This window comes from Pleuronectes platessa, chromosome 4 (assembly GCF_947347685.1).
Source record: "Pleuronectes platessa chromosome 4, fPlePla1.1, whole genome shotgun sequence".
Classification (NCBI taxonomy): Eukaryota; Metazoa; Chordata; class Actinopteri; order Pleuronectiformes; family Pleuronectidae; genus Pleuronectes; species Pleuronectes platessa.
The window spans coordinates 10,685,596-10,704,170 of record NC_070629.1 but is presented as its reverse complement, the minus strand read 5'-3'; the positions used below and the strand labels follow the sequence as shown (position 1 = coordinate 10,704,170).

Below are 18,575 nucleotides of genomic sequence, written 5' to 3'. Positions count from 1 at the left end.
AATATGTGATCCCCACAGATTATTCTCTCATGAAGGTCCCGCAGAACTACAACCTGCAGCATTATCGCTTCCCTACACATGGCAAGAGCTACATATCTGTGCCTGGGGAGGCTCTCACTTTGCAGAGTAAGTGTGATATTGCAAAATATATATTCAGTGACGTAGCTTGTGTGATGTACACAACATGATTGTTCCTATCTTGAGGCTTCTCCGTACAGAAATCTTTTCGTAGCTCTGACAGCTCAATGCACTGCAAGAAAATATGTGCAAACAGAGAAAAGATTTTCATCAATTTATAACACAACCAAATACTCACAAAATCACTATAAGATCACAACTAATTTGAATTGTTTCCAGGGGACACTAAAAAGTGAAAAATAGGGTTGCCATGGTTTTTGACTGGTGAAGTCACTAAAGATGGCGATTCTTCAGTTTTGTTAGAAAATAAATGCAATGCCACATTTAAAAGACAATACATGTTGTTCTAAAAAAAAAAATCAGGTTGTATTGATTTGGCTAAAGTGTCCCAACCATGTTCATCACTGTCAGATACTAGTATCTAGGTTAAATGTGAATGCTGCACAGTATTTGGGCTCTGCTGCAGCCAAGAGAAAATTGTCCAGCAGGGAGAGTCTCGTTATTGGCCTGTAATTTATTATGCTAAGATTTAAGAGTGCTAACATAGCGTACAGTGTAGGACAGGAGTGCCATGAGAGCCTTTGTGCAGCTTTATGGTGCACTGTCGAAGTCCAGCTATGGCTTTAATGTTGGCAGTTACCCTTTTATTCAAAACAGAAAGAGTGAGAGAGAGAGCACGTTTTCTCCACTTTCCTCTGTCATTAAAAAGAATGGACTCACATAGCGGAGTAGAGGAGAGCTGTAATTACAGTGGGCATTAAAACTGTGTTTGTTTAACTTTGTGTTCAGGTCAGATTCCCTTGGCTGTGTTGCAACTGTGTTGCCGTACGGGCACTAGAAGAAACCCTTTTAATAATTCATTGAAACGATTATTGTCAGAAATGGAATATATGTCATTGCTTTATTGAGAGCCAGGACCAAATTAACTCATATAGCTCTGAATACCTGGCTGTATGAAATGCTCCAAGGGGAGGTTTATATCCTAATTAAATACAGAGAATTTGACATTGGTGTGTTTGGACACTGTATTATACTTTTATACTCATTTTCTTCTCTCCTGGCCACCTCAAGACCTCTTGTGGAACTTCCTGGGGGTCATTATGTTGAAACCATTTTTTGGAAGGGTAAAAACGCCACTGTAGCATACACAGCGCATATTTGTTTGACATCAGCAGGTTATTGTTGTCCTAGTTGGTGGGGCGCGGGTAAAAGGTCTTTGAAGGGCGGAACAGGACCATTTAGGATTTCCTCCAATTTAATTGTTTATCTTGCACCGAGCTGGATGATAGGTCGGATTACGGGTGGGGGATCAAACCCCCTGCACTTTGGGTGAAGTCATGTAGAGGTTTCATAAGACTTCCCGACATCCATGTGTTCTGCAACCCCTCTCCCTTTCACTTTTGTGCGAGTATACAGTCGTCCTATTAGCCTGCTAGTGCCAGCGTGCTGCATCGAGGCAGTGTTAATTAACTTCCCTTCTTTGTGAGCATTTTAGCAGCACTGCTTTACATTCCCAGCCTTCTGCCCATGATGCCTTTCACATTCATCTATGAGTTTTCTTTCCCCCTCAGCTCAAACCACCATTGTTGGCCTCTTCTACCACAACATGCACAACTACTACAAGGAAATCAGCCCGGTCAAGACCAGGTAAGCGGAAAGGGACAACGCCCACAATCAAAAGTTAATTGAGGTAAAGCCCAGTCCAATCTAATCGCATTTCAATTTAAAAGCTTTAGTGACCAGTTTAGTTTTGGCAGCACATACTTCCTGTGCGGGGAATGAGGCCCACTGGCTCTGAGACGCCCCAGCTTCCGGAGCCACGGAGCCGCTGATGCCTGGAGCCAGGGCCTTATCTGTCCTCTCGCTTATCTCCCATCTCACCACTCCACCTCCTCTGACTGATACACCCTGCTATTAGTGCTTCATATCCACCCCTTAACCCCCCCCCCCCCCCCCCCCAGTTACTGTCTTATCCCTGGACCAGCTTGTTCCACTCATTCTGAAGTGTTTATTTTCACTAAACCTGACACAACAGCAATTAAACATCATGTGTATCACAACTTAGAGTGCTAGAGTACAGAATGTAAGATATGCGACATTCGGAGAGATTGTTTTTCCCGTGGCTCTCCCGCGGCTGGGCTCCTCCAATGGTCAGGATGGTACCTCTGCATCTGCTTTGATAGAGAAGTGACGCTTGCATGACGCTGATGTCACATATCGGATGATCTTGAAAGCCTATTGGTGCAATACTGCTGTTGTCTGAATGATCGAAGTCCCACTTAAATGTGACTGTCCTGGGCCCATATGTAACACTTATGTGTTGACGTAGGGGCCAGGTTACAGAGTTTTTTTTCCTGATTTATCTCACTCTATTTGTTTGTGTCTTTTTTTTATTTCTGTGCCTCTTATTTCTGCCTCTGTTTTATTTAGTTTGTCTCTTTTTTGCTTATTAGGATTAACGAAGCCTCTGATTTCAAGGATCACAAGATCCAGATAGCGAGCTGTCTAATCTCCCTTAAGGTGGAGCCTTCACCAGCCCTGTCAGTCAACCTCTCTGGAGCACCTCTCATCAAGATTGTCCTCAAACACGTTCTGGTAAGTTTCAGTGTCCTAGTTTCTTCCCATTTGACTCATGTCTTTATCTACCATTTACTTTCTGTGTGAGTCAGTCAGACGGGGGGAAAATGTTACGCTGTTCCATGTGGCCGGCACAGCTATTAGGTTCCACATTATTCAGAGGATAGATGGCCATGGTCTACCTAGAGTAGCCGGATTCCCCCCATATGAAAACTATCTTCTCTATTTTTGGCATTCTCTTATGTAAGCAGACGAGTGTGTATCCCTGATTGAAGCGTGTGCAGCTGGGTACTCACCAGCACAAAGAGCGAAGCCTTTTTTGGTTTTCGATACAAATAAATTTTCCCTCATGGAGCATGTGGCTTCCAGGGAGCAAATTATGGACATTTCAACTGTACGCTTAGGATGCTTTGAAAGGAACAATAACTTTATTTTATGAACAACATACTTTTCATTGCTGCTTTATGACAGGGGCCGCCGTGCCAGTTTTCCATGGGAAATGCTGTTGAAACTCATAATGAATATAAAGTCAAAAATGTGTATCGTGTTAGCCTGCTTCCCTGTAAAGTCAGAAATGTGGCAGAGCAAGTTTACTCTTGTAATTTCTTTTCAAACTACAGGATTTTTTAAAAGTTATTATTATTTTAACTAGATGAACAATGCACATGGCATTAATAATAAATTTAACAAACCCCTAATAATGTAATTCTGATTTAAAAGACGCTTACAATAATTATTTGCTTTTAATTGAATTGAATTACCGATATATTTGTTTTCTCTCTTTCGTGGTGCAAATGAAAACCATGCAGCTTGATGAAACCCTGGCAATATTGTTTCATCTGGGAAATAAATGTTTATGCTGAAATTATCTGGCCTGGTTCCTGTGACAATGATTACTGTGTTTGTTTAAGCGGACACCATGGGAGAGGCTGTAAGATCTCCTTTGTTTTGGGGGTGCTGAACGATGCTCACCAGCTCTGCTGTCTGTTGAGTCAAGGTGTTTCTATTTTAGTTGGACTGCCTTTCACCTCTGATGTAAGGATAAATAAGGTCTCTTACATTCTTTCCTCCCTAAGCCATTACAAATAAGCTATTATACTTATTACCAAAGCATACTGATTGGATTGCTCCATGCCAGCACTTCTCACCGGTACTTCGGCTGCATAGTTGGGACGATGATTTACATTTAGCGGCTGCGTCGTAATTTTGCTCTCAGTGCTTTTGGCTGTGAACATGTCCAGGAATGGGAGTGTTTTGCTACAGCTGGATTGCAGTGCAGACCTGAAGCTGGATTTAGTCAAAAAAGTGACTATTTTTAGAGTTTTAATGTCTTTGGCAACTGGAATATATTTATCACCTCTCCAGCTTAGAACGAGGGAGGGTGGCTAACACGCACTATGGAGCAGACCTTTGCTGCCATTGTTTATGACATTGTTTACTGTCTGCACAAGTTCAATCTTAAAGATGTCCTCTCATGGCACCAGTTCGGTGGGCGAGGGTACGTGATTTGCAACTGACCGCTCTGTTTATCCCCTGAGAATAGACAAGCACCCATGTGACTTCATTAAAACCGAGCAGGGGGGCTGACTGTGTCTAAAGCAGAAATATGTTTGCTTCCTCATCTGTCTTTTCATGCTGTCATGGTAACAACAAATCCTGTATGCCTACTGTCATGGCTCAAACCCAAAAGCAATCCATCTTCTCTATCTGACACCTACCATGATAAAAGGTGTCGTACCATGGATTGATGGAGTCACCGACATGTAAAAAAAAACTTGTGTCGTGGCAGGTAGCACTAAGTGAAGGTCAAAGCCATGTGGTAGGTGTCTGAGTGACCTCGCAGGCCTGATTGATGCCCTCTGAGCTCACTGAAACAGCCCGCTGAGGTCATGCCGTTCCCAGCTGACTCAGTCAGAGCCGAAATGCCGCCATTTCGCCTCATGTGGCCCAGAGTGGGTTTGATACACAGACAAGGTGCTATCAAGGTCGCTGGATGCCCACGTGCTTTCTCACGCCATTCAGCTGCGGTGTTGAATGGACCCTGGCTCCGTCAGTGATTTATTACTGTGAGTCCACTTCAGTTTGAGAGGGTTGAAGGAAAGAAGAAGAGAAGAAACAGGAGGGTGGGTGGCCTTGGGGTCTGTAGTTAAACATTAATACATACATAAAAAAGGCCAGCACCGCCTCTCCGTCCTCTTCTTCTGTCAAAGCATCACACTCTTGGTATGAAGTGAATGAACGGAAAGATTGATTTCATGAGCAAAGTTAATTTATAGGGTCAAAACTGAGAGGATTTCAAAAACTGATTTTGACAAGGGGGGCCTGACTTTACAGGCTTATAAAGAAGTGTGTTAGTGTGGCAGCTGAGGCAAAGGATGGAGCAGGGTGGCAGCAGGTGGAGACTGCTGGTGGCCTCGATCTGCCCCTCAACTGACGGTATTTTGTCTTTTTTTGTAGAGTTTTCAATTTGACCCCATTTGACCTCAACATTATCCATCAGTTATAATGTTCATCTATAGTGACAAAAAACGGCCTAACTTTTCCATTCTGTTTATCCATCGGTTCCTTCTCGTAAATTAAATAGAGATTTGGTGGGAAGTGAGTAAAGAGGTCAGGGTCAGCGAGGAAACTGGGCCTTGTGTTGACAAAGAGGTCTAGACTTTTTGGAGCTTCGCATACACGTTGGGAATAATGGACTGATTGTTCACCAGCTTCGAAAATAGGCACGTTCACTTTCCGATACTCGCACTCCCTAATCATTTAATCATATATGCCAACACTGGTATCAGTTCTTTCTGCCACAGTCATAACTGCTCTTTATTTTGCCAGTCTTTTTATAACTCCCAGCACACGCCCAGCTTAAAAACCTTGTGGGCAAAGACTCAACTCCCTCAATCTCTTTCTCCTAACCACCCACACCCATCCACACACCAACGCACACAAGCGCAGGCTGTGCGAGCCAATATGCTGATCAATCACAGATGGCGGGCCAGCTATTGCTATGCCTCTCTTGCTAAAAGATTCTTCTGCATCCCCTCCCTTAAAGGGCCCCCTCTCTATCACCCACTCCAGCCATGAAACCACCACCTCTTCTTACGAGCTGAACAGAGGAAAGAGCAAATGGACCTGGTGCAGATTCTGTCAGTTTGAGTGTGTTCCTACAGAAACAATAATACCATTTTGACAGCTGATTAATGACTGAAGTCTTGTATTACTCATTCCGGGTTTTCCCCAGGTTTACAAATGGTGATATACAACAACATGTTTTAAAATTGTCGTTGAACATCAAAGCCAAAATGTTATTGTTGACCCTAATTTGACCAAGTATATTTTCCCACATTTTAAACCTCCCTGCAAAGGCTCAAAATGCAAACCCTCAACTTGTCATGCCGGCAGATACAGGCCAGAGACCAAAGCAACAGTGTAATGGTTCCTCATGAAAGCCTGTGGGAATTGAACACATGGAAAGGCATGGAAAACCTCTCCCATTGTGAGAAGGAAAAAACTTGTCACATTTGTTGTTTCTTCCCAAACTGATCTCCTCTGCACAGAGTTGCTGAACATGCTCAGCGCACCTTTTTGAAAATAGTTCTGTAATGTTTGGGCTTGTTTAAGTGTTCCCGAAGTTTCCTCACACCCTGCACGCCTATCAGCACGACCCGTTTTTTTTTTTATGTCTAGGCTACCTCAGAGACTGAGCTGAGACCACAGCTGCATGTCTTATTACATTTCCCCTGACAGCATGATCTCACTCAAGGCCAGTTGTGTTTTGCTGCATGGATTCAGATCGTTACTCCACATGCTGTATGCGGATCGGCTTAAGTCGCGCCTGTGATTGAAAAGCCCTGTTACAACAACGATGACATCTGTGCTCCATCAGCGCGATACTTTAATATATTGACCTCAAGGTGGTTCAAGGGGAAAAGGTTTTTTTAAATTCCAAAGCTGGTTGCTTGAATAATGTTAGGCCGTACCTTTCCCAGACATATTACAACAAAGAGTTTCCTCTCCTTTCTAAATTTAACAGCAGTCAATGCAGCATTTGGGAAATGCCTATATGACCTCTCTGTTATTATACAGAACAATTTAGCCATTATCAAACCCTGGCTACATCTTAAGCCTGTCTTTCAACAAACACTTTCACCTACTGTACACTTCAGCAAAAAAAGTCTAATAATAATGGTAGCTTCATGACTTTCTGTGCTGTTATGGGCCCTGGTGGCAGCTACAGTTGAAAATTGATATCTATACCAAATGTAGAAAGTGCAGTACAAATTACACCCTGGCGCTCTGTGCTCCCAAAAATGTGAAACGTTTGAGGAAAAAGGAGAAGATCGGCCAGTTATATTCACTCTCACACTCACACACAGAGTTGTGTAATGTTTCACTGCTCTTTTAAATTTAGCACAAACCAAGGCTTTTATTTAGACTCCTTTGCTCCTGAAATATGCCTCACTGCTCTTGTGGCTGCATATTGTTGTACCCGTGCAGGATGGAATGAGTGGGTGTGTGCATGACTGTTTCATTAATGATATTTTACATTTGGGGGGGGGAAAAAGAAAAGAAAAAACATAACTCAAGGTTCAATCACAAGCCCTTTTTGTAGCGTTTAACCAATTTGCGGCTCTCAAGTTCAAAGTAAATGGAACTTAGAGCATATTTGATGAAATATATTGTCCACTATAACTAAAAAAAGCATATTATCTCCATTTTAGTTTTTTTAAATTACAGTGTTGACTCTTAGTTCACTGCTGCATATAATTACATTATAATAATGTAGATTATAACATGTTGTAACTGTGAATACAAAGCTGCATGTAAATAGTTTGACTTATAGTAAACTATAAGTGTTGTTTCAGACAGAAGTACGTGCGTCTCTCTGTGTGTACCAGGCCAATCTGTCTGTGTGGAGTGTTGAGACTTGGATGATGGGTGTTGTGTAGTTTTCTCCATCTTTTCTTTATTTGAGCCTTGTTGGAGAACCAGCTGTCAACAGCCGAGACGTAAATTGGCCAGGAGTTGCCCATGTCTTGGGATTTGCTGAGGCATATACGCTCGACCACAGCGAGGCTCCGGCTTCCAGCGCTGCCAGTCACGGGAGGTCTGAGAGACACCACAGAGGACAGAGACTCTTGCTTTTTTACAAATTGCTGGGTTCTGAACGTCGTCTCTGACTTAAAGGCTTTTGTGATGCATGAGAGTGTTTATTTTTGTCCTTCATCGTTTTACTCAGCAGGCTCACCACTCATTAATGAGAAAAGGGACGAGGTGTGCTATTTAACAGAGGGACATAGAGAACGGATCCGATGATGAGCGGTGGTTCTCATTTTGATGTTATGGACCTTTTGTTCCCAGTTAAAAATAATTACCTGTTGGGCTGAATGGCTGATACGGGTGTATTTGTATCAGCGAGTCAGCAGGATACACCATTATACATCTATTATGTAAAACATTATCTTATTTCCCATAAGTGTTTTATGATGACCTATTTCGTCCCACAACGGGGAACTTTGCAATGTTACAGCAGCAAGAGGGCAGTCAAAAATAAACATCAGCAAGTAAAAGTAAATAAACTTGCAATACTTAGTACACAATCGTAGGGGAATGTTAAAATATATATTTGTTTAAATAAATATATATATATATAATATAAATAGAATAAGGTAAAGTATTTACAGCATAAAAACAGAATATATACAGTGCAAGAATACATACAGTGGAAGGGATTGCTCATAAGCCATTGAATTGCACAGACTGAATGAATATTGCAGAGTAAAACCAGAGTCAAGATGCAGTCCCTAATGGGTGGGTGTAGTTCTACTGGGAGCAGAGCTGGTTGAACAGTCTTTCTGCCGCAGGAAGGAAAGGCCTGCGATACCTCTCCTTCAGACATTTTGGATGCATTAGGAAATCCAGATGTTTTAAATTCCACCCTGTGTCCTCAAAATAATCTTTCTACGCAATTGAGCTCAAGCAGCAGATGTATTTTGTCGGAAACGTACAACATATGAGTATTTGTGATAATCCACTCATGCCCATTCAGGTTCAGCTCGAGAGCGTTTGGAGGAGTCTTGATCCCTTGGTTGGTTACAACTGGATTTAAATACCTAACACTTTATGAAGTAGTTAAAAAAAGGTGCATCTTAAAATGCATTACAGAAACAATAGTCAAAATAGTTATTTCTTCTGGTGAATATGGAGATTGATAACTTTTGGTATTTTTGATCTGCTGCGGAGGAGTCGATGATTTGTGGTTAAAGTACGAACCGTAGATGGAAGCTGTGGTTGGCGACTGCACCGAGGCAGACATGGTGACACAGAAGCGCCAGAAACACCATGACTATCTACGAATTATCAGCCTCTCTCTCCGTCTCTCTCTCAGAGAGTCTTCTCTTTTATCAGCCCATCACTCTGCATCACTCTCCCGTCACTGGCCCTCGCTCCCTCTTCTCCCTCTCTTACCCTCTGCGTCTATTCTCCTTACAAGGCTCAAATTGATTTCCAAGGCGCCGTTTGCTGGCCTGCTGTTGCTAATAAAGAGTTGGAGCGCCAGCTGCAGTCTTGGCTGGTATAGATGCTTAGGCCGTGGGGCAACGGAGGGTGGGACTTGAAGGGCGGGGCGGGGGGGGGGGGGGAGGAGGGGCAGCAACAGCCTTTTTCACAAAGCTTGGCCAGATCTCCGACTGCATTTTAACACTCGCCAGTGACTTTTGGGCTTCTGCTCCTCGCCTAAGATAGAAACTCAAAATCCCAAGATGGATGTTCCACAAACAGACAGTTGCTATAGAGGAAGAAAGGCCAAACAGCACCTCTTATATGTCTGTTAGTCTTTTAGTCAATGTATATTTTAGCTTGTCTCGTGGGTATATGAGAGTTTGATGATGATGGATTGTTTCCCCTGAGCCAAGGATTACATTTTGTGCTTAATGTGGGTAATTAGTCTTCCTTCATTGCACAGGAACAATAAAGGCTCAGCAAGTGTAGAGAGCAAATATAACACGTTAAAGCAAGTCTTACAATTGTGTGCAGATTACAGTTGTTCTCTCTTCCTTTTGCTTTAATTTAAAACCCAATAAAAAAGTGAATTGTCCACAGAGGAGCAGTAAATTTAACCAAGGGCCTGCATGCAGCTCTTTAAAGCTGGCTCAAGAGGACAGTGTGTATATACTGCATACACACTGTCTCTCAAGGCTGTTGGACGCATCGTCCCTCCGGCTCCAATGTGCCAAACGAATATCTATGTATTGCATTCATCTTCAGGGTCCCAATACATTATGACTAAAGAGCTGCATGTGCAAAACAGACAGAATGAGAGCAGCGATTTGGTTACACAATGAAGTCAACGTATTGTGCTATGCTTTGTAATATGAATCACTGGGCCCGTGTGCCAGGAAACAGACAGCCTGACTGTCAGTTTCACTCTCGCTCTCACTTTTTCCAGAAGGAAATGGTGCAGACACAGTCCATCTAATCATACACTTACTCCGTCTGCGAGTCGAGTCGAGGCCCGGGGAATGAACAGAGGTGTGGAGTCTCTCGGTATCCACCCAACCAGCCAATGGAAGTGTTGTTTTCTTCAGACGACAGACCGAGGAGGGTAGCGGTTCGACCTGGAACCAGGGCCAAACCCCAATAACTGCATTCTCGCACTGTGGCCATTAGCTCACTGTCTCCTGGGACTCCAAATACCATATTAAGGAATGACATGGAAAAAGTGATTTTATAATCAAATATAATTTCCTAGAGAGAGTAGGGATTTCGCCCTAGTGTAATAATCTCCTTTGCTAAGTGTCGATCTGCGGCTTATCTCGATCTCAGATATTTTCCGTTGAAGTCTCCGTTTTCTGGACTATAAGCACCGTTGAATCCTTTTTTAATTTGTAAACAGGAAAAATGAAAAATCTGTTTAAGAATTGTCACCGATACCTGCACAGTTTATTTTGTTTTCCTTTTATCTTAACTAAACAATTGAGTTCTGATGCTGTTGTCGAGTGTGCAAATGGAAAGAAAAAGCCAATGAGCATTAAGGAAAGACTGCTGCTGATTACTGACCGAAATATTCCATGCTGTCATTCTGTATCAATTTAACAGGTTGCTATTAGTTTAAGGACAACAAAGCATGTACTTTAATCTACCAGTGTTTCCCATAAACAGATGATTTCCTGTATCACTTACTTTTCTCTCACAATTAAGGATCTCAACTTCATTCAACTTTTATTTTTCAGACCAAAGAACAGCAAGACCAAGTACTAAATCAGAGCAATAAAGTCTTCCTCTACTGTGCCTTCTTGGACTACAGGTGGGTCGTGATGTAAATACAGCTTGTCTCAATCATTCATTCAGATGTGGAGCCAAAGAGATTTTGATCTCGATTGTTGACTCTTTGCATGTTCTTGGCTGAAGCCTTTAAGTTTTTAAATCTTAAAAAATGACCAGTGACTTGGAAAAGGTGCATTTCCCCTTTGCAAATCAAAACCATCCAGAGTTACATGTGCTGTTGTTTCAGTTTGGCACATCTTGAGTTGTAGTGCTGTATGAAAAATATGGTGATCTGATAAATGGAGCCAAAGCACCTTTGAGACAGAATAAATCATTTTAAAAGGGAGTGTGTTTTAGTTGGATTCAAAAGCTTCCTCTCATTACTCCTCTCTGCCTCGAAACTCAAGAAAAATGTGAATCAGGAGATGGTCCTGTCAGAATGCCCTTCTAGCTTCAGCTAAGAAATGTCTCTCTGTGCCTCCCACTGTGGATCATATTGAGTGATCCCTGCCAGCAGTGCTGCTATAAAAACCTTGTCTAGCTTTTTTTATATATGCTAAATTTACTCTTCATAGCATCGATATTTTAATATACTTCTGAATAAATTCTTTCTGTGAATAATTCATAATTGCTGTGTTTTCCAGCTCAAATGAGGGAGTGTGGTCCAACAAAGGTTGCGTCCGCTCAGATGGAAACATGACGTACTCTGTGTGCCTGTGCAACCACCTCACCAACTTTGCCATCCTAATGCAAGTGGTTCCCTTAAAGGTAAAACACTGTGGCTGCACATTAGAGCTGCTCTAATATTTAATGATCAAATGACTAATGACAAATGAAATGTGAAATTGTTTGCTCATCATCGTGAACCCACAAAGTATTATTACTTGGTCCTGCTACGTGTATCGTTTTGACTTTGGAGTCCAGAATTTGGATGCTTTAGTCACTCTCACTGTTTTCATGGTCTCATCTCCAGCATGCAGCTGTATTCAATGATAGACCCACGTGGCAGCCAGATAATGTTAGAGGTTGGTGAACATTCAATAAAAAGAAAGAGAGTAAAATGACTTGCATCCATCAGGAGGTCAGACTCCCGTGGCTCAGGAGGTAGAGCAGATCGTCTACTAACCAGAGGGTTGGCAATTCAGTTCCCATCTCCCTCATTTTGTGTGCCCAAGTGTCTATGGGCAAGATACTGAACCCCAAATTACCTGTCAAGGTAGTGGCTTATAGATGTACTGTGTTAATGGCTGGCTGGCAAACCTGCACTGTAAAGTAGGGATTCTTCTTTGAGTGAAGAATATCAAATACAGACGATTTATCATATCTCTTAGGGTTTAATGGGCAACTATTTTCTTACACTATTAGCCATATCAACTTTATATCTATTGGGTTTACAGCTTCTTGGGTCACTAAATACTGCTGTATTATTATAATTTATTATTGTTGAAATCTTTCCCAGAAGACATTTGTAAATATCATACTGGGAAAAGTCTAAGATGGCTGAGTTCCATTAAGCTGCTTCGGGTTCATGTTCTTGGCCCTCGCCGTATTGAGGTATCTGCACATGAAACTCTGATTAGCTGAGTCCCAGTGGCCTCTCCCAGTACTGCAGACCAAAAACTCATTTTCCCCACAGACCAACTTTAGAAAAAAGACATCTGGAGATCTGCTGACATGGTGCTTTGGACCGCAAACAAGTTCAGTTATCACTTGATGCACTGCATGTTTGTTTTTTCACATGGAGTTTTTATATTTGTATAACCTTTACTGAGCCTCGAAAAGGTTTATATACTCTCATAGTCTATGTGCTGAGTGGGAGGTTTTACACAAGGCCAGTGGGAGAAATTTACATTCAAATAAATGGGCACCATCTCTAAGTCCATTATGGAGTTTTTTTAATAAACCTTGGTCCTGGAATTTTGCCCACTGGGATTCTTCAATACAAGGAACTATAATGCAATAAGTTACATTTCCTGCCGTGATATGTCAAATATCTGCTTTAAAATATGATAATTAAAGGTTTTTAATTTAAATTGCCAGAAAAAGTAAACGTCCATCTTACTTGAGGAAAGGTTTATCCATCTGTGCTAGTCATATACACACGTGTGTCTTTGTTACGAAATAAGAGGATTTCTAAGAGGATAATTTGGCAGGAAGCAGCGGTTCACCACACAGTAACCTGCCAAACAGGAGCCCCCACTGCAGCCTCTGGCAGGTTTATCTTTCCCCCATGTGTCCGCTGTAAGCAGACCAACACGGTCATAGTATCGGTTTCTGTGGTGGTTTATACAGACAGTCTGTGACTAAGTGTAGTTATTTTGGGTTCACTGCACAGGTCAGCGGTCCAATCACCGCACCTTCTCGACAGTTCAAAAGTTGATCCTTTGAAGCAAATTGTCCCTTTTTAAAGCATCTCGGATAATCTTCATTCTCTTCACTGAACACATTTACATGATCTGCATATGGGTCAATGTGGAGAACCCAACCTGTACACACCACAGTCTTAATCTTTGTTATCCTGGAATATGCACCATGGGAGTGCGGTCGGCATCCACAATGGCTACTTTAAATAGAAGACATCTTATTGCAGCTAACTGGGCCACTGCTGTTTTTTAAGTATAGATTCTGTTTGATGCTGTACTTGCCCTCGGCCACTCTTTAATTAGTGGGCTGCCTTATCCCTCAGCTGCGAGGGAACATCCCACATATCCTTTTCCTGGAAGGCTGGGACTCCTCTGCCCTCGTAATGACAAGGCACATGTGAGGACGGTTAATAGATAATCGAACCCACACATTTAAAATAGCATGAACACCAACACAGCATTGATACATTAGACCTTATGCAATGGAGGAACATTATTAGCACCGCCACTCTTTAACCTCTGGGAGAGAACAGTCTGTGTGCTTGATGGCCGTGGTCCTTTATGATGCTGCGTGCCTTTCTCCAGACACCTCTCATGGGAGATATCCTGAATATGTGACTGTGTCTATTATGTTTACTTTCTTTAAAAAAAAAACAGCATGTATTAATTCTTACTGTTGCAGAAGTAAATTGCGACCTCAACATTAGCGTTTCACCGACACTAAAGCTTTTTGACAGTGTCATTGTGTTGAGATTAGAATGTCTGAGAAATATTCATGAGAGTCTGTGCTTTTTTCATCATCACAATTTCGACAGGGGCCCTTTGAATTAAAAGATGAAGGCAGAATGAATAAATAGCTTCACCCGTACGCTGGAGGCACAATGAACAAACCCACCATAAAGTTAAAAATAATGATTTTACATGTTGTCTTTTCCATTGTTGATGGTGATTTGTCTCTGTGCACAGCTCACTACTGGCCACCGGGTGGCACTATCAACCATTGGTTATGTTGGCTGCTCCATTTCTATCTTGTGTCTCACCATCACTCTCGTCACCTTTGCAGTCCTGTCGTGAGTATCACCAGTCATGCACTTTATTTGATAAACCTGTATATTTAATTTCATGCATGAAATGTTTTCAAAGCTATTGTATTGCATGTACAGATAGAATTTTTGTGTGTAAAGAAATTTAGCGTAACACAACTGAACACCTCGTTTACGGCGTTTGATTATGTTATTTTTCACAGGATATCTGTCAGTAAATGTCTTTCTCGTGTTTTTTCTTTTAGTGGCCATAAACCGAATTGCCTTCAGGATTAATACATTTGTATTGTACTGTATTGTAAGTGACGTTGTCCTTCTGTTGCTCTGCAGGTCAGTGAGTACCATCCGTAACCAACGCTACCACATCCATGCCAACCTGTCCTTCGCCCTCCTGGTGGCTGAGATCTTACTGCTCATCAGTGCTCGCTTTGACCCGGGCACGGTAAGTACACATCATTTTTACATTATTAGAATGATCCCAGAAAAAAAGTGTGAAACGAATTTAAAAAGTTAATTGCGGTAAATAGAAACAAAAACTAAATGATTAAAATTATGAATGAGAGTTAATAAATCTAAAAGAAAAAGGTGAAGAAGAAAGACATAACAGAGATTAAGAGAAAAAGAGAAACGGTGAGGAGCGAAATGCCTGTGAATAATATAGCAGACATAGATAATAATGAGAACAGAATGTTTTGATGATAAAAGCCTGATCAGATTTTGTGCCGTGTCCCAGCTGCCCTGTAAAGTGATGGCCGTCCTGCTACACTTCTTCTTCTTGAGCGCCTTCGCCTGGATGCTGGTGGAGGGCCTCCACCTCTACAGTATGGTGGTGAAGGTGTTTGGCTCCGAGGGCAGCAAACACTTCTACTACTATGGTATCGGCTGGGGTAGGTCTGCTCCAACACACTCAGACGAAAAAACATAACAAACCCACGTCTCACTTCTGCCCGTCACTTGTTCCTTTGCGTGATGTTCCTGTGTGTGATTTCCATTTCATCTCATGTTATTCTTGTTTGAAGATACAATATTATTTTATTGTCCCTTATTTGACCCAGTGTTCCACCTCTGCCTCATGCCAGGCCATTAGTGTGAATATGATTTTAGTATTTCTTTATTTCACATAACTGGTCCAATATTATTTGTGGCAAATAAATAATTCTGACCCTGCTTTTGAAGGTCTGAATGTGCGTTGAGTTGCCTTCCAGCATAACAATTGCCTCTCCTGATCACAGCGAACCAGAGTTGATGGACAGATTAAAAGAACCTGGGACATACGTGTACTGTCTTTGGCTGCCGGGGAATGCATGGTCTCTCTTTCACATGCTGAAGCCATTAGAGGGAAAATGATCCCTTTTTATTACTTCCTTTCTTCTGGCCAGAGTAAAATTTCATCTCGTGTGGCCAACTGCAAATTATGTGCTGGAGAGTTGTCCGACAGTCTGAAGTCTAACTGTTATACATAAAAAGTAAATACTCATTTTATAATGAATTGCTGCTGCTATTAGCTGTGATAAAGGCTGCGGACTACTTTATCTCATGTTTCCTCCCACAAAGTAAAAGTTTCCTTGTGCTGTAACATGCTAGAAGCCAAAAGATTAAGACGTAGTAGAATAATTTATTTTCATGGAAATTAGCAATTAGCAGCACGGCAGAAAAATAAAACCACTACTAAGTTTAAGTAAGAGGAAAAGTAAGTATATACAAATACAGGTGCTGCTTGGTTGGACCACAGTCTCACAGTGTTCAATATTTGTCAAATTAGTTGAGGCAAGTGTTAAGATGATACTTTGGAAGTCTTAATACCATATGAACATTTTTGAAATCACTATTTGGCTAAAACATGTGCGAACTTGGACTCCTGAGGCCTTTTCAGTCTGCCAGACTTTTCCTGATCACGTTTTTGTTTCCTGTTTATATAAGAACATTTGAATGTTGGTGAATCATGTCAATTACCACCCCTGCATCTGGGCAACAGCCCCAGAATCAGGTCCAGAGTCGTGTGGAGCCTAAAATCCTCAGATTTAGTGCGTGACTTGACTAGATTTCATGGAGCAGTTTTGAAGATACTTTCAGTATTTGTGCTGTCCACAAGCAGGAGCGTGGGAGCAATGCACTTTAAACTTGTTGGTTGAGACTTGCCACGTTAAATAAAAGAACCGTGTGCCAACAAAGACAAGGGAGCAAAGAAGAAGGCTAGAAGGCAACATGAATGTAAACAGTGCACAATTTAAAATAAAATATTATTATTATTCCTGTACACAGACCCTAAAGTCCTGACAGGTGATATTTGTGTGCACAAGATAATTTAAAAACCATATAAGCATCTCCCACGATGCACAAAGCCCCAGCTGACTGTGGAATGACATATAATGAAATTCTTGCTGCTATTGTACTAAGACACCAGAGTGTCAACATCAGGAATTGTTTGCTGTTCATACATTTACTTGTTCTCACAAGATATGTATCATGTGGAAACAAGATCTAATCTATTACCTGTAGGGACTTCATAGTCTGCTCCATAGTCCTGTAAGATTTTTATAATAACACATTAAGGATGTTTGTGGGGCCTCTGGGATAAACCCAGTGCCTGTTGCTGGGAAACCAGGAATGTAAACAAAATATTATATCAATTTTTATACATTTATTAAGAACACCTCAACCACTAAAGGACAATGCTTGTGTCTTGCATTTTGATCTTATCTAAATGCTCTTATTTGTGTTTGTGTTAATCTAGTGCTGGATTCTTTTGGATTTCAGCATGTTATTTTGAGCACTGACGTCTCGTTTATTGATGTGTATTTGTTTGTAGGATTTGTTTGAAAGTATACAGTGGATAGGTGAGAGGAAAGGGAGAGGGAGAGCGTATATGACAAGTAACAAAGGTCCCTGGCCAGAATCAAACCAGCTGCACTGCACTCATAATATATATATATAACAATAAATGTATAGCAGATGTAAGTAAGCTGCTCCACATCACATTATTGCCCCAGGGACCAGGGCCCCTCATCAGACAAATCCAGTTAAGGTTATTATGTGACATTGGTGAATTTGTAACATGTGTGTTGGTTTTCGTTGTGTTTTATCAGGCTCTCCATTGGTCATATGTGTAGTGTCCATGACATCAGCTCTGGACAGTTATGGCGAGGTTGACAAGTAAGTATGACCTGCACTTAACAAGAAACATGTATATACAGGATTATATGGAATTCATTTGGGTTCATTAAGCTTGGTGGTGTTGTGTAAGAATGACATAACCTATGAAAGAAAACACATTAAAACCAATGCCTTCAGGTTAACAGCCACAATGTACATCGTTCCATATTTACATTACAGGAAGGAGACACACATGTGTTTTTTCTTTAACTCCTGCACCTTTGCTTTTCTCAGCTGTTGGCTTTCACTGAAGAATGGAGCCATCTGGGCTTTTGTGGCACCGGCTCTGTTTGTCATCGTGGTGAGGAATTAGCAAAAATAAGCATTTGTCATCTCCCCATTGCTCCCTTATAGGATCGACATTTTAATCTGAATTCCCTGTAAGCTTTTATTCTGTTAAAGAAGGAAAAACACAAAGTTCTATCTCCTGTGCCAGTGCGTTCCATCTATATTCACAGTATAAGCTCTCTTCTGATCTCCAGGTGAACATTGGCATCCTGATTTCAGTGACCAGGATCATATCTCGAATCAGCGGAGAGAATTACAAGGTTCATGGAGATGCCAATGCAGTCAAGTGAGTTTATTGATTTTCACGATCAGACCAATCAGTTTTTAAATCATTGATTATTCTACTTGTGTTAAAAGCTGATAATATAAACATTGTTGTCTCTTGTTTTGTGTCCAGGCTGACAATTAAGGCTGTAGCTGTGCTGCTTCCTATACTTGGCATCTCTTGGATCTTTGGGGTTCTTGCCCTTAACATGCACTCTTTGCCGTTCCTGTACATCTTTGCCGTGTTTAACTCATTACAAGTACGTTGTTTCACTATGGAATCTCTTCTTTTCTAAATTGTGAGCAGTTATTTTGTAATTTCCTCTCAAAATTGACACTTTTCTACCCTTTTTCTCTCAGGGATTCTTTGTTTTCTTATTTCACTGTCTTCTCAACTCTGAGGTAAATACGTTGGATATGTTATATGATTGTTTATATTTTCTATGTCTTGTCCTATTGTAGAGAACACTTCAACACTAAACATTTTTAT

The 18,575-nt window shown here is 41.4% G+C and overlaps 1 protein-coding gene across 1 annotated transcript in view; it reads left to right on the top strand.

Annotated features, from left to right (window-relative positions):
- The window catches only part of adgrd1 (adhesion G protein-coupled receptor D1), a 29,632-nt gene that overhangs the window by 8,697 nt on the left and 2,360 nt on the right, over positions 1-18,575 (top strand). Inside the window, exons 11-23 of the mRNA XM_053420053.1 lie at positions 19-126; positions 1,710-1,785; positions 2,592-2,733; positions 10,941-11,014; positions 11,619-11,742; positions 14,304-14,407; positions 14,711-14,822; positions 15,114-15,267; positions 17,467-17,533; positions 17,768-17,834; positions 18,016-18,107; positions 18,219-18,345; positions 18,446-18,487. Coding sequence (XP_053276028.1) covers positions 19-126; positions 1,710-1,785; positions 2,592-2,733; positions 10,941-11,014; positions 11,619-11,742; positions 14,304-14,407; positions 14,711-14,822; positions 15,114-15,267; positions 17,467-17,533; positions 17,768-17,834; positions 18,016-18,107; positions 18,219-18,345; positions 18,446-18,487 — 1,289 coding nt within the window. The remainder of the gene's footprint in view (positions 1-18; positions 127-1,709; positions 1,786-2,591; positions 2,734-10,940; positions 11,015-11,618; positions 11,743-14,303; positions 14,408-14,710; positions 14,823-15,113; positions 15,268-17,466; positions 17,534-17,767; positions 17,835-18,015; positions 18,108-18,218; positions 18,346-18,445; positions 18,488-18,575) is intronic.